We start from the raw sequence: 14890 nt of genomic DNA on the forward strand, positions 1-14890 counted from the left end.
TCCATCTTCTTAGATGTCCATGAAGATCAGTTTGATTTTCCAGCCAAGCTTCAAGGAAGAGATTACAATTCAATTCTCTGTATTCTGAGAAGCTTCAAAGTCCACTGATGGAGGTAAAGATTTTATCGAGAGCTTTGTATTTTTTCAGATCTATTAGTGGCATAAAGGGGAAAACTAGGGAAGGTCAGAGTATATATAACTAGGGGCTCCCAGTCACCACCACATGCTAAGAACCCGAACTTCCCTGAGTACTTGGAGCCAGGAAAGAAGCATGAAGTGGCTTGTGCTCCTTGGGCTGGTGGCCTTCTCAGAGTGCATAGTCATGTAAGTATGGGGACTATAAGCCACATCATCTTCCTTTCTTGGATTTTTCTTTTCATCTGATTATACTTCCACCTGTCAGGTTTAGAAGGGAATGGAATATTTCCTGACAAACTTAAGTTCAGTTCCTTCTTATTGATAGGTACCTTGCTATAGGAACTGTCGGTCCCAAGGGTCTTGGTGTAGATTTTCACTGTTGCACGACTCATGGGGTCCAGTCATGTCATGACCTATTGAAAAAGGAACTCCTTGCAATTTTTCAGTGCACAGTCTATGCAGATGTAGATGTGGTCCTGTGGAATAGCACTTTTCTACATTTTATTAAACATTTCCTCTTTTTTCCCTGTCTACTTCAGTGTGTATATGTCTATGTCTGCATCTCTGTATCACTATCATTTATGTCTCCATCTCTTTGGAAGTCTCTGTGAGTGTATTTCTCTCTGTGTTGTGTTCTTTTTATTTTTCATTTGACTCATCCTTCCTTCTTAAGCCTCTATATTTCCGTAACTTTTTCCCTATCTCCTGGATTCTTCTATGAACTCTCTCTTCTCTTTCAACTTGGAGAAAGATACACGGTTTTATATACACTGTTTTATATCTGATGAGCAGTGTGACCACAGCCAACTCACAAACCTTTTGCATTTCAAATTGCTCCTTGTAAAATAGGATAAGAGTCCCCATTCTACCTCCTTCCTTGAGCTTCTATGTGAAGGATATAGTGGGATGGCAACAGCAATGCTAATGGCTGTCATTGTTGAGACTTCCTATATATCAGGTCCTTATATTCATCACTTCACTTATCCCCAAAATATTCTATTTGGAGGCTTTGAATTGTTACTTTCCACCATTTTACCGAGGGTGAGACTGAGACCCCACGTGGTCATATGTCTTATCCAAGATTAGAGAACAGAACCTTTATCCAAATCTATGTCTTTGCAGTGGTATATGCATAAAATTCTGATAATAAAATGCCTCATAAAAATGATTAGAAAATGCACAGGGCCATTACAATGACAGTTATACCTTAACATTGACAGCTAATTGTAACTTCTTCTTTGTTTTCTTTGTGAAATGTTCGGTGAAAGAATACCTCTAACGAGAGTGAAGACCATGAGAAAAACCCTCATTGGAAAAAACATGTTGAAAAATTTCCTGAAAGAACGTGCTTACAGACTGTACCAGGTTTCTTCTTCTGGCTCAAATATAACTATTCACCCCCTGAGGAACATCATGGATGTGAGTATTTTGGGAGGATGATGCTCCACCGCAACCCGTGGTGCTCTAGCCTAGCACTGGGGCTCATGTGGAGGTGCTAGGTGGGCTGTTGGGGCTGGGGCTCCTGCAGGAGGCAGAAACACTGGGAAACAGGGACCCCACCCAGAGGAGAAGGCACTCTCATCCTCAACTCTTGGTCTTGGTGACTGGGCCCAGCAATGACCAGGTGGCAAGTAAACATCCATTTCGGTGTCAAAGATGTGTCATTAGTTTGAGGGTGATTGTTCCTTCTGAACTAAGTGAGTCACTCAGTTACAGATGAAGAGTGTACCATCACTGATCAAAAGGTAGAACCAACTGCAAAGCAGTTGTGAATCCCCAGGCAGAGGAGTTCATTTTGCACAGATGCAAGAACTACAGCAGGAAAACATTACTGAACTTGTATTTTCTGTAAGGCCATAAGAATCTAACACTGTGGTTACTGTTTTTAGATTAGAAAAAGGCCTTATTTTGTCTTCAAGAATGCCCATGCCAGCTTGAGAGATAGGCAAAGAGAAAATACATATCAAATGAAAGGGTCACCTGTGTGGTGTTGATTGGATGTGGTCTGTGTTTGGAGGGAGTGGCTGGGGTTGATCAAGAAGGACCTCCTGGAGAAGGCAGTCCTCAGACTGGGTTTGAAGAGACTGGAGAGCTTCTCAAATGAAGGCACCAGGACTTCCCTGGGTGTCCAGTGGTCCTGGAGGTCCAGTGCTTATGACTCTGGGCTTCCAATGCAGGAGGTACCCTTTCGACCCCAGATCATAGAGTCAATATCCTGCATACCATGTAGCATAGGAAAAAAATACCAAATGCAGGCACCTCTGTGACCAAAGTCTGTGAGCTGCATGGTGGTTAGAAAGTGATCTCAAGAGATACGTGACACGCAGAGGCAGGCATCTGTCTGGGAATAGAGGCGAGCCAGTTCTGCACTAACCCACTCCCTCCGTTTCCCTGTAGATGCTCTACGTGGGTAACATCACCATTGGAACACCCCCTCAGGAATTCCAGGTTGTCTTTGACACAGCTTCATCTGACTTGTGGGTGCCTTCCGTCTTTTGTACCAGCCCAACCTGTTGTGAGTTCAGACACCCCATACCCAGACCATCTTTCACTTGCCCTGCCACCCTGTTTTGCACCCTTGGCACCTGTTGACACTTATCTCTTGTGTCTGCAGCTACACATGTTATGTTCAGACATCTTGAGTCTTCCACCTTCCGGCCTACCAAAAAGACCTTCAGCATTGAATACGGTTCTGGGAGGATGAAGGGAGTTGTTGCTCATGACACCATTCGGGTAACAGTGTAACAAATTCTGAGTCAGGACTGGCTATGGAGTGACCACTGCTTTCAAAACAGTTGCAGGACCATCTTGCAGGACACTTCTTAGCCTAACTCCCATAGATATTGGCCACCTTACCCACAGGATCCTGTCCCTGGGGAGGCAGTTTCCGTGGTGACACATGAGCAAATAGATAAGCTAACCCAGAGAGTGGTGTGAGGTGTGGACTTGCAGCTCCTCTGCCCACGAGCAGTTCAAGGTTCCTTTTACTGGGAGCAAGAAGAGGGGAAAAAGCATCCACTTTTATATTCTCAGACTGTTCCAGGCACTTTTAGGTGATAAGTGGTTTAATGCTGCAACAACCCCACACAGCAGTTACTCTGATTAGCTCATGAGACATATGAGGAAACTGAGGTACAGATAGCAAAGGCCTTGCTGAGGTCACACATGTGGTAAGTGGTGGAGCTAGGCTGGCTTTTCAGGACTGCAGTTGCTGTGGGGTGTTTGGGGACAGGATAAAACTGATCTGGGGGCCCTGCGGGCAGTCAAGTGCTCCAGGTATCCAGACTGGGAAACTGGAGGCCTGAGATGTCAGGGCGCCTGATAAATGAGTTCTCACTCTAGGGGGCCTTTGAGGATCTAATAAACCATATGGACTGCCTCCTCCAAAGTACTTGAGTAGTTTCCCTCTCTGTCTTTCTCTTTCATACATACTCACACAAATACACACATAGCCCCTAAAGTGAATTTCCCAGGCAGTAATTTCATAGAACCCTGCAAGCAAGATTGTGTTTTCGGCTTCTGTCTTCCTGGACAGATGCAGAATCCACAGTACATTGCAGAGAATGCAGTCTTTTTCTGTCATTAGATCATAGTGATGCCAAAGAGAAGGCTGTCTTGCTCTTGACTCATTTTGTCCACAAGGGGGCACCAATGGGTCCTGGCCCAACTCTTGGTTTCCCCACCTGTACAGGAGCCAGGAGGCCAATTTGACTCACTCAGGTGGTGTTTTTCAGAGGGGCAGATGTTTTAAAATCCATAGCCTCTCACAAACAGAACCCAAATTCCCCTCCCAGCTTCGGCTAACCATCTGAGGCCTACCGAAGACACAGTCCAGCCTCAATTCTTCTCTGAGGATCTAATGGCAATGCACCCCAGCCCAGTCCTAGCCCCACTTCACGTATCTGTAAGTGGGAACACTTTTCTCTCCCACAGATTGGGGACCTTGTAAGTACTGATCAGCCATTTGGTCTAAGCGTGGCAGAATACGGGTTTGAGGGTATACCTTTTGATGGCGTCTTGGGCTTGAACTACCCCAACATATCCTTCACTGGAGCCATCCCCATCTTTGACAACCTGAAGAATCAAGGTGCCATTTCTGAGCCTGTCTTTGCCTTCTACTTGAGCACGTAAGTCTGAGCTGGACAATTCCTTTCTCCAAATAAGTTGTAACTTGCTTTCCATTGCATGAAAATTATAGAACACTTGATAAAGAAGTATCCTGAGAGAGAATCTAACCCAGGATAACTATGCCCCAGGGCCCTACCTGACATCACTGCTGGCTTTTATAAATAACGTTTTATTGAAATACAACCCTGCTCCTGGGCTCAAGATCAGTAACTTGGTCTAGAGGGGTGAGTGAGGAGGAAGATTAATGGAAGGTAACAGGAAACAAGTTGGAGGAAAAGGTAATAGGATTTGCTTATGAATTTGATAAGGAAAGAAGGAGAAGGATGGTGGATATTTTTCCTTCCTGATTAGCATTTCACTGGGAGCCCAGGACCAGCTACCCAAAGTGCAGGAACCAGTGAAAAATGAAAGTGCGGGACACAAAACAAAAGTGTGGGAACCCTTGCTCAAGAAATATTAACCATTTCAAGACAGGGAGAGTAGACGTGGGGTCCCTTCTGAGTGTGGGGCTGTTTGGACAGTAGAGGTCACAGGCCAGCGGAGCCAACTCTGGGTGACTTGAACCCATACCCTTAGCACTCCCAGGCCTTGATTTTCCTGAAAAATGACAAGCTGGAAAAGGGGAAAGCCAAAACGTTCAGCACCCTGTCCTCTGAGGCTTTCTGAGCACTCAGGTAGCAGGAGATATAGTGGGTGGAGCCCAGCCAGGTGACTGAGTTTCTGACCTCCTCTGTGCCACTTATTAGCCAATAACCAACCTCAGTCTGGTTCTCAATCGCTCCTAGTCTCGATTTCTGCATCTGTAAATGGGGACCTTATTAGGGCCTTGATGGGTGGACAAGCACATCTATCAGACAGTGCTGTTGTTACTGTCCTCCAAAGATCCCCTCCTCTCTTTTCTCTACGGATGCAGGGGGAATGGCAGTGTGGTGATGTTTGGTGGGGTGGACCATCGCTACCACAAGGGAGAGCTCAACTGGGTACCATTGATCCAAGCAGGCGACTGGCGTGTACACATGGACGGGTAAGTCTCTCCCTCTGAGGGTCAGCCCAAGTGATACTCCCACTACTGTACATGAACACAAGCAGACACACACAAATGCATTCTCAGACACAGAGTCAGATAGACATATACACCACCCAGAACAACACAGACAGACAGACACATGGAAACACACAAGCAGACACATATAAACATACACAGAGACACATATAAACCTGCATAGCTAGTCAGAGACACACAAGCACACACAGAGACACATAAAAACACCCAAACACACATACAAACACACACAGAAGCACATAGATACAGAAACAGCCCATGGGTTCATAGTCCCCAGGCCTCTGAGCTAGGCTCTTACCAGGGTCCTAAAAGGGTTCTGAGAGGTCTGTGCAGCTGGGAGAGGACTGCACCCTCTGCCCTGTGACATGGGGACCATGGTTAGAGGACTCTACAGTGTGGTGAACAGAGGATCAGGGAGAATTTCACCAGCCTGAACAGAGTTGTGATAAGATGAGCAACTGTCCGGGGTTACCTGGGACCAAGGAAGTTCTCAGTATAGATAAATGTCACTTTAAAAAGCGGGAACCTCCTGAGCAAATGGGGAAAACAGGTCTCCTTAGGGAGAAGCTACCCAGCAGTGGAGAGAGGTTGGCTGCAGTCTTAAGACTTGAAAGAAACGAATGAAAAAGACACCCCACGTACCCGGGCACACAGTGGGGCAGGGAGTATAACAGAATCAGGAAGGTGAGATCCAGGAGTGACCTGAGGAGAAGAGGCAATAATTGACAGGATTCTGTGTGATACGCTCAGACAAAAGCTGACCTGTCCTTTGGAGTTTCCGTGGGCTACTCATGTATTTCCTGGCCAGGGTCTCAGGTCTGAGCTGGTGGTAGGAGCAGTGCTGGGAGACACCCTCTCCCAGAGGAGCCCCTCTCTCCCACCACTATGAGAATCCGCTGCCCCCATCAATCTCCATCTTCACTCTGCGGTTGACCCGTTATTTGTTCCCCACCAGATACATCTCTCTGGATGTTTTTCATTGTTTTCACGGTCTTCATTCACTTATTCAACAGAGAAGCATTGTGCATCCACTCTGTGCCAGGCACTTTAGGGAGGCAATGAGAATAAAACTCACCCTCACATCTAAGAAGGCAGATGTATAAGAAATGACTCACACACATAGTGACTTGTCACTTTGGTACGTGCTAGATATGAGGCAGGGTCTACAGAGAGTGACCAAGACAGGAGACTGATAAAACCAGGGGAAAGACTTCCCTGAAACCGTGACAATTAAATTGGAATCTGGAAGATGAGAAGGAATTTGCTAGTCAAAGGAGGGGAGACTCTTCTAGGAAGGAAGACCAGCTTGTGTCAAGGTACAAAAGATTCTGGTGTATTCAAGTACTGCATTCAAGGATGTCAAGGAAGGTGCCATGTCGTGAGCAAAGGAAAAGAGGGCAAGACACAAAGGGCTGTTTAGGAGACTGTCGGGAATGGGCCAGCTCTGGGGAGACTCAGAGTGACCTTGATGCCCTCTTTGTCCCAATGTCTCTCAGCATCTCCATGAAAAGAAAGGTTATTGCTTGTTCTGGCGGCTGCCAGGCCCTTGTGGACACTGGGACATCACTGATCCTTGGCCCAAGAAGACTGGTCAATAACATTCAGAAGCTCATCGGAGCCACGCCACAGGGTTCCAAGGTGAAGGGACATGCCCCAGGGTCACTCCCAGTCTCCACACAAAAGGATCTCAAGGGCCAACCTCTCTCTCTCTCTCTCTAACAGCACTACGTTTCATGTTTTGCTGTCCATAACCTGTCCTCTATTATCTTCACCATCAACGGCATCAACTACCCAGTGCCAGCTCGAGCCTACATCCTCAAGGTGAGGGGACAACCAACAGGGTTGGTTCTCAGACTGGAAATTGCAGGAACCCTTGGGGTGCTGCTGGGAGGAGGCCGCCCCCTGCAGGCCATGTCACACCATTGCAGATGCTACTAAGCCCTGTGGCTGGGCCAGAGCCTCCCACAAGACCAACCACTTGAGAGTAAAGGGCCGTCTGGGACATTGATCATCCTGAAATAAATTTGGATACACCACCCTGTGCTGGCATGGTGGGAGTCACAAGGAGAGGGGAAGGTCCTCAGTCCTCATAGAGCTTCAGTTCAATCTGAACCCTTAGCTGCATGAACATGAAAGTCAGCTCTAGCTGTCCCTGAAATAGGCCATGTGACAAGGAGAATGGCTGGGGAGAGTCCCAGTGTGATGTCCCACCATGGGGATTAACAGTGTCCCTGCCCTTCTCGAATTTTTCCTGGTTTGGATGATAAATTTCATGGTCAGCCTAGTTCTCGGCTGCATCTTCCCCTTGCTCTGGCCAGGTGCCCCCTTTGGGAGCTGGGGTACCGGACCCCTCTGTGGGGAGGTTGGATGCTAAGGTGAATAAAGGGTGCACAGTGACTGCTCAGCCCCGGCACAGGGTGGAGGCTTCATGTTAGCTCCCTGCGGGAGTCAGAGCAGCCTTATGGCCTCAAAGAAGGCTTTGAAAAAAGAAAGAATTTCAGGAATTCTAACACCTCAAACTCATGGAGCCATACGGAGGGTTGCTTGGTTCTAGGCAAAAGTGCACGGGATTCCATGCAAATGGCATCCCAAGGTGGTCTGCACTGGGGCACTGGGGACTTACTAGGGGTCATGAGGGCTACGGACTGACCGGTGGGGATGGGGAACCAGAGTACGTTTCCAACCAAGCCTGGAAAAAGGATGAGTGTGGGCCAAAGGAGGCTTCCCAGAGTTCCTGAGTTCAGTCTTCAAGAAAGTGTTGTGGGCACTGATATATGTAAGGTGGATAACCAACAACGAGTTACTGTGTTGCACTGGGAGCTCCGCTCAGTTATATGACAGCCTGGATGGGAGGGGTATCTCTGGGACGAGGATACATGGATACATACTGTTGAGTCCCTTTACTGTCCACCTGAAACTCGTAATATTGTTAATCAGCTCCACTCCAACACAAAATAAAGTTTTTAAATAAAGTCCGGATTGTGGGGATGCAGGAGGAGAATTGGCATTCTCTGCAGAGAAAACAAGGAGCAGGAGTCAGAAGGAAAGAAACAGGGAGTGAGGAGAACTATGGACACTCTTGTTCTTTTCTAAAAATTGTACTGAAGTGAGGCTGATCTTCAGTGTTGCCTTAAGTTCTACTGCACAGAATGTGACTAAGTTATTCACATAAAAAATATACATTTGTTTTCTTATTCTTTTTCATGTGCTTTATCACTGGATAGTGAATATAGTTCCTTACGCTCTACAGCAGGACTTTGTTGTTTATCATTCCTCTGTATCCCCAACTCCCAGTCCTCCCCTCCCCACACCCTTCCTCATGGCAACCGCGTGTCTTGGCCTTTTTTGGTTTTGGATGAACTCTCACATCCCCTGCTGCTGAGAAACCCCTTGATACTTACCAAAGAGGGAAATAAAATGAAGAGATGTGCTGGGTCTGGATACTGGGGGGAGTTGAAGGTAACGGCTCAGGCTGACTGGTGTGTGTTTCTGACTCCCCCAGGATTATAGAGGCCGCTGCTATACCACCTTTAAAGAGAACACAGAGAGTACATCTACAGAGACTTGGATCCTGGGTGACGTCTTCCTGAGGTTGTATTTCTCGGTCTTTGATCGAGGAAATGACAGGATTGGCCTGGCACAAGCAGTGTAAATCCTTGGAGTGGTTCAGGAATCAGTAAGGCTGCTCTTAACACACACTCACTCACACTTAGAGCACTCCTGCCCAGGATGCTGGTAAACTGTATTTGGTGGTCTGTTCACCTTATTCTTAGTAAAAAATAAAGCGTTTCACTCTTAATGGTGTTGAAACGAATGGGTGCCTCTGTTTGTGTCTGGGAGTGAAGGATCTACAACCAAGTCTGAATGAAAATTGAGAGGAGCCCACCACCAACTGGCTTCAAGGAAAGGGGAGACTCATTGAAATCATTCTGGGAATACAGGACATAAGAAAGGGAGCAAATACAAATATCTCAGTGACTGGACCCAAGAAATCAGAAGTCATCTGTTCTCTCTTTCTCACCCTCATTCTTTCCCTTTCATCTTCTTTGATGATCTTAGCCTGACAGCTTTCTTCCTAAGGCTTGTACACCTAATAAGGGAGTACAAGCTACCTCCTTGGGTTTTATATCCCGAAGGCATCATCAAATAAGACAAGAAGCTCGGAGACATGAGTGTTCAAGGGTGTTCTCTGAATGGCCCATCTCAGATCACATGTCCAGCTCCAGATCAGCCATCCTGACAGGGCCATGGGGCCCTATGATTGGTTTACATGGTCATTGGCCCTGACCAGCAGCACACATGATTCTCAATTTCCTCCAGAACTACATGACTGAAGCTGGGGAGAGGCAGTCCCAAGGAGAGCGACTGGGGGATGGTCTAGGCGATTGAAGAGTTTGTGATGACCCATCAACTCCACCACCTCCTCATTCAGAGGAATTAGAAGGGATAAAGAAATAGACTCTCTTCATCCCATCTCAGATGAACTTATCACTGGGCTTCTCCTCCAGGGGAGTTTGGGTGAGGGACTTCATGCAAAGCTGGTTCACTTTTTTTCCCACACCCCAGTCACCAGCTCTCTGCCACATGTGCCTGCTCTATCCTTTCCAGTCCTACTTGGTAAGTGATGGCCCCAGCGGATCCCTGAGCCATTCCCCTCCTCCAGGGCCCAGAATGCCCCTTCCTTGGCCTCCAATGCTGCTGGGGAGAATGCAACACAGGTATCGGGGGACCCAGGGTGCACAGAGCCTTCAGCCTTTCTGAGCTTCCTCCAGGGATGGGGCACCAAATTATTTGCTTGGAGCTGCCATGGTTAGGCACTTTTGCAGTGGAAACATCAGTTGTTTCCACCTGGAGGCCCTGAGTAGATGCCTCAGCTGAGACAGCTGGGGTCAGAGGTTGATTTCCTTTAGCATGGACTGGTTTGATGTCCTTGTTGTATAAGAGACACTCAAGAATCTGCTTAGGTGTGTGAACTTGATCAAGTCCCTTAACCTCAGTTTTCTCATCTGGATAATGGGCACCATGATGATAATTCCACCTTTTAGATTGCATGTGTGCCTGCAAAGAACAAGTGGCCCTGAGAGGGATTCCTGGGTTCCTGAGTCTGGCACAAATATGAATTATTCTGCCACCTTGGGAGAAGGAAATTTTCTGTTTAGAGGTTATGGCTGCCATCCCCAAGGCTAAATATTGATTCAAGCCAAATGACATCTATTTCTGAACCATGACACAGAACTCTGATTGAGCCGATGCTTCTGTTTTCTGGGATCCCACAAGAACCAATGATTACTGGCTCAGGTGACTCCCTTCCCAGCCTTACCAGGCAGCCTTTCCTTGTCAACTGCTTCTAGCCTGAAATCACACTGCAGGAGAGTTGTAAGGCTTTGGGTCTCTTGTCAGTTTCCCACATCTCCAGCATAGGAACAAGTAGCTGTTATGGCTACTAGTCATAGCAACAAGTATGGCAACCTACACAGTCCAATACCAGGCTGTTAAATGAAACTGTCCCCATATGGCCCCTCATGTTTAAAATACCCACAATTTCCTTAGAAACCATCCTATGGTTGCTGTTTAATGATGAAATATGAGTGGACCTGATATAGTTTTCTTTCCCAAGCATGATTCCAATCATGCAAAGAATTAACCAGAAATTTAGTCATCTAACTACCCACAGGAATTGACACAAGCAAACCACCAATCATGCATTTCTTGCTTGCCCCAAAACACCATTGAAGTGATCTTCTGAAAAAACGTGATACATTGGCATATACACTCCAGAAGGGACACTTTTTCTGGATTTGTTTTCCACACAGTGGAGAATGTATACCACAAGCCTGGACCTCCAGCAGCTGGCCACTGGTTTTTGCAGACTCTCCCACTCCAGATCCCTTCCACATCCCTCAGTAAAATCTAGAGTACAAACTCAGCCAACACTCTCACTCCTGCAGAAAACAGTTTTTTGTTTTTTTAAAATACAATGTTTGGTAACACATTCAAAATCTTGTGCTCCTTGCCTTGGATTCAAGGACCTGCATCAGAAGATGGGAAGTTTCCCCTTCCACCTGAATCTTTCTCCACTCCCACCAGGGCCACAGGCTTGACTGGACCCTCTGTTCTCATTGGTATTGTTCAGTTGCTAAGTCATGTCTGACTCTTTGTGATTACGTATACAGCAGCAAAACAGGCTTTCCTGTCTTTCACTGTTTCCCAGAGTTTCCTCAAACTCATGTCCATTGAGTCAGTGAGTCTATCTCACCATCTCATCCTTTTGACCCCTCTCCTTCTGCCCACAGTCTTTCCCAGCATCAGGGTCTCTTCCAATGAGCTGGCTCTTCATCACAGTAGGCCTAAGTGTTGGAGCTTTATCTTCAGCATCAGTCCTTCCATTGAATATTGCTCTACCACTTCCAAAACAAAACTCATGTTTCCAATCACCTAACAATATTGAGCATTGATAAAGTTTATTATAACAGGGATCTTGTCCTCTGGGAATCCCAGCACTGCTGCCCTACCTTTCTCTACCATTCTCTACAAATGGCCTAGAATTAGTCCCTAGGCCTTGAAAATGCCTGCTGACCCATCATTGTCAGGTATCCTGGAATTGTTCCTTCCTTACATCAGTTCAGTTCAGTCTCTCAGTCATATCCAACTCTTTGCTATATCATGGGGGGCAGCACACCAGCCTTCCATGTCCATCACCAACTCCCAGAGCTTGGTCAAACTCATGTTCATCAAGTCGGTGATGCCACCCAAGAATTTCGTTTTCTGTCTTTCCCTTTGTCTCCTGCCTTTAAACTTTCCCAGCATCTGGGTCTTTTCTAATGAGTCAGTTCTTCCCATCAGGTGGCCAAAGTATTGAAAGTTCAGCTTCAGCATCGGTCCTTTCAATGAATATTCAGGAATTATTTCCTCTAGGATGGACTGGTTGGATCTCCTTGTAGTCCAAGGGACTCTCAAGAGTCTTGTACAGAATCACAGTTCAAAAGCATCAGTTCTTTGGTGCTCAGCTTTCTTTATGGTCCAACTCTCAAGTTCACTCATGACTTCTGGAAAACCGTAGCTTTGCCTATTCAGCCTCTCCTGGTAAAGTAATGTCTCTGCTTTTTAGTATGCTGTCATAGTTTTTCATAGCTTTTCTTTCAAGGAGGAAGTGTCTTTTTTTTTCACAGCTGCAGTCTCTATCTGCAGTGATTTTGGAGCCCAGGAAAATAAAGCCTGTCACTCGTTTCTCTATGTGTTTTCCATGAAGTAACAGAACTGGATGTAATGATCTTCATTTTTTGACCTGTACATACCACGTCAAGACCATCCCTGAGAAAATGAAATCCAAAAAGGTGAAATTGTTTTCTGAGTAGGCCTTAGAAATAACTTAGAAAAGAAGAGAAGCAAAAGGTAAAAGAGAAAAGAAAGACTTATCCATCTGAATGCTGAGTTCCTAAGAATAGCAAGAAGATATTAAAAAAAAAAAAAGCCTTCCTAAGTGATCAGTGCAATGAAATTGAGGAAAACAATAGAATGGGAAAGACCAGAGATGTCTTCAAGAAAATTAGAGATTGGGAGGGAACATTTCATGCAAAGATAGGCTGAATAAAAGAGAGAAATGGCATGGACCTAACAGAACAGAATATATTAAGAAGAGGTTGAAAGAATACATAGAAGAACTGTACAAAAAAGGTATTAATGATCCAGATAACAACAATGGTGTGATCACTCACCTAGAGCTAGACATCTTGAAATGCAACATCAAGTTGGTCTTCAAAAGCATAGCTACTAGCAAAGCAAGTGGAGGTGATGGAATTGCAGTTGAGGTATTTCAGTTCCTAAAAGATGATGCTGTTAAAGTGCTGCACTCAATATGCCAGTAAATTTGGAAAACTCAGGAGTGGCCACAGGACAGGAAAGGTTGTTTTCACTCCAATCCCAAAGAAAGGTGATTTCAAAGAATGTTCAACTACCACACAGTTGCACTCATCTCACATGCTACCAAAGTAATTTCTCCAAGCACTCTTCAACAGTAGATGAACTGCGACTTCCATATGTTCAAGCTAGATTTAGAAAAGGCAGAGGAACTAGACATCAAATTGGCAACACCTATTGAATCATAGAAAATGGAAGAGAATTCCAGAAAAACATCTACTTCTGTTTTATTGACCATGCAAAAGACTTTGACTGTGTGGATCACAACAGATTGTGGAAAACTTACAGAGATGAGAATATCAGACCATCTTACCTGCCTTCTGAGAAATCTGTATGCAGATCAAGAAGCAACAGTTAGAATTGAACATGGAAGAATGGCCTGGTTCCAAATTGGGAAAGGAGTATACTGTAAACGAGTGTATTGGTAAAGGCTGTACATTGACATCCTGCTTATTTAACTTATATGCTGAGTACATCATTCAAAATGCCCAACTGGATGAAGCACAAGCTGGAATCAAGACTGCTGGGAGAAATTTCAATTAACCTCAGATATGCAGAAGACACCACACTCATGGCAGAAAGTGAAGAGGACCTAAAGAGCCTCTTGATGAAAGTGAAAGAGGAGAGTGAAACATCTGGCTTAAACTCCACATTCAAAAAATGAAGATCATAGGATTTGGTTCCATCACTTCATGGCAAATAGATGGAGAAAGAATGGAAACAGTGAGAGACTTTATTTTGGGGGCCTCCAAAATCACTGCAGACGATGCCTGCAGCCATGAAATTAAAAGATGCTTGCTCGTTTGAAGAAAAGCTATGACAAACATACACAGCATTTTTAAAGGCAGAGACATTATTTTGCTGAAGAACTTCAGTATAATCAAAGCTATGATTTGTCCCGTTGTCATGTATGGATGTGACAGTTGGACCATAAAGAATGGTGAGTGATGAAGAATTGATGATTTTGAACTGTGGTGTTGGACAAGACTCTTGAGAGTCCCTTGGACTACATGGAGATCAAACCAGTCAATTCTAAAGGAAATCAATCCTGAATATTCATTGGAAAGACTGATGCTGAGAATGCACCTCCAATACTTTGGCCAACTGATGTGAAGGACTTACTCATTAGAAAAGACCCTATTGCTGGGAAAGATTGAAGGCAGGATGAGAAGAGGACAACAGAGGATGAGATGGTTGGATGGTGACTCGATAGACATGAGTTTGAGCAAGCTCTGCGATATACTGAAGGACAGCGAGGCCTGGCGAGCTGCAGTCCATGGGATAGCAAAGAGTCGGATGTGACTGAGCGACTGAATCGAACTGAACGTACCACATAGCAAATGCTATCTGTAATTGGCATGTTTCTCCAGAATGACTGGGGCTCCCCAAGGCCCCAGCATATATCCCTAATCAAGTCTGCACCCATGCTCAGAAGTCAGTGTCTAGCATTCACAAAGCATTCAGTGAGTTTTCATTGCAGGGGGATCTCCATTTTGGTAGACATAGAGGAGCAAAGGGCACATTTATTTTCCTGTCTCAAACAACTCCAAAGTAGACAAGATAAATGAAAATGCAGTTTTTTACATCTAACATCAGGCAGCAGAGAATGGATTCCTGAGGCGGGGAGCAAGCAAGGTGAGTTCT

The 14890-nt window shown here is 45.5% G+C and overlaps 1 protein-coding gene across 4 annotated transcripts; it reads left to right on the top strand.

The window, feature by feature from the left end:
* Window positions 1–223: 223 nt before the first annotated feature.
* Window positions 224–9139, top strand: LOC145524674 (pregnancy-associated glycoprotein 1-like). Of its 4 annotated transcripts, none has more exons than XM_081537402.1 (10): window positions 239–324; window positions 1407–1557; window positions 2536–2653; window positions 2753–2871; window positions 4072–4265; window positions 4658–4663; window positions 5180–5290; window positions 6826–6967; window positions 7052–7150; window positions 8832–8981. In XM_081537402.1, exons 1-10 carry the CDS (start codon window positions 272–274, stop codon window positions 8979–8981), a joined length of 1143 nt encoding a protein of 380 aa, XP_081393528.1. In that variant the 5' UTR covers window positions 239–271. The 4 variants fall into 4 exon arrangements, with proteins under 4 accessions (XP_081393524.1, XP_081393528.1, XP_081393526.1 ...); XM_081537400.1 differs by lacking the exon at window positions 4658–4663 and adding an exon at window positions 4500–4517 and having other exon boundaries at window positions 272–324; window positions 5192–5290; XM_081537401.1 differs by lacking the exon at window positions 4658–4663 and adding an exon at window positions 4539–4544 and having other exon boundaries at window positions 272–324.
* The last annotated feature ends 5751 nt before the right edge of the window (window positions 9140–14890 follow it).

This window comes from Giraffa tippelskirchi, chromosome 10 (assembly GCF_054371585.1).
Source record: "Giraffa tippelskirchi isolate mGirTip1 chromosome 10, T2T-mGirTip1v1.2.pri, whole genome shotgun sequence".
Classification (NCBI taxonomy): Eukaryota; Metazoa; Chordata; class Mammalia; order Artiodactyla; family Giraffidae; genus Giraffa; species Giraffa tippelskirchi.

Excerpts from the sequence above, each read along its gene's own strand:
- LOC145524674 (XM_081537398.1), top strand. The coding sequence starts at position 224 with ATGCTAAGAACCCGAACTTCCCTGAGTACTTGGAGCCAGGAAAGAAGC. Across the intron at positions 1,558-2,535 it reads CCCTGAGGAACATCATGGAT|ATGCTCTACGTGGGTAACAT; the intron begins GTGAGTATTTTG and ends GTTTCCCTGTAG. Across the intron at positions 7,151-8,831 it reads CTCGAGCCTACATCCTCAAG|GATTATAGAGGCCGCTGCTA; the intron begins GTGAGGGGACAA and ends TGACTCCCCCAG.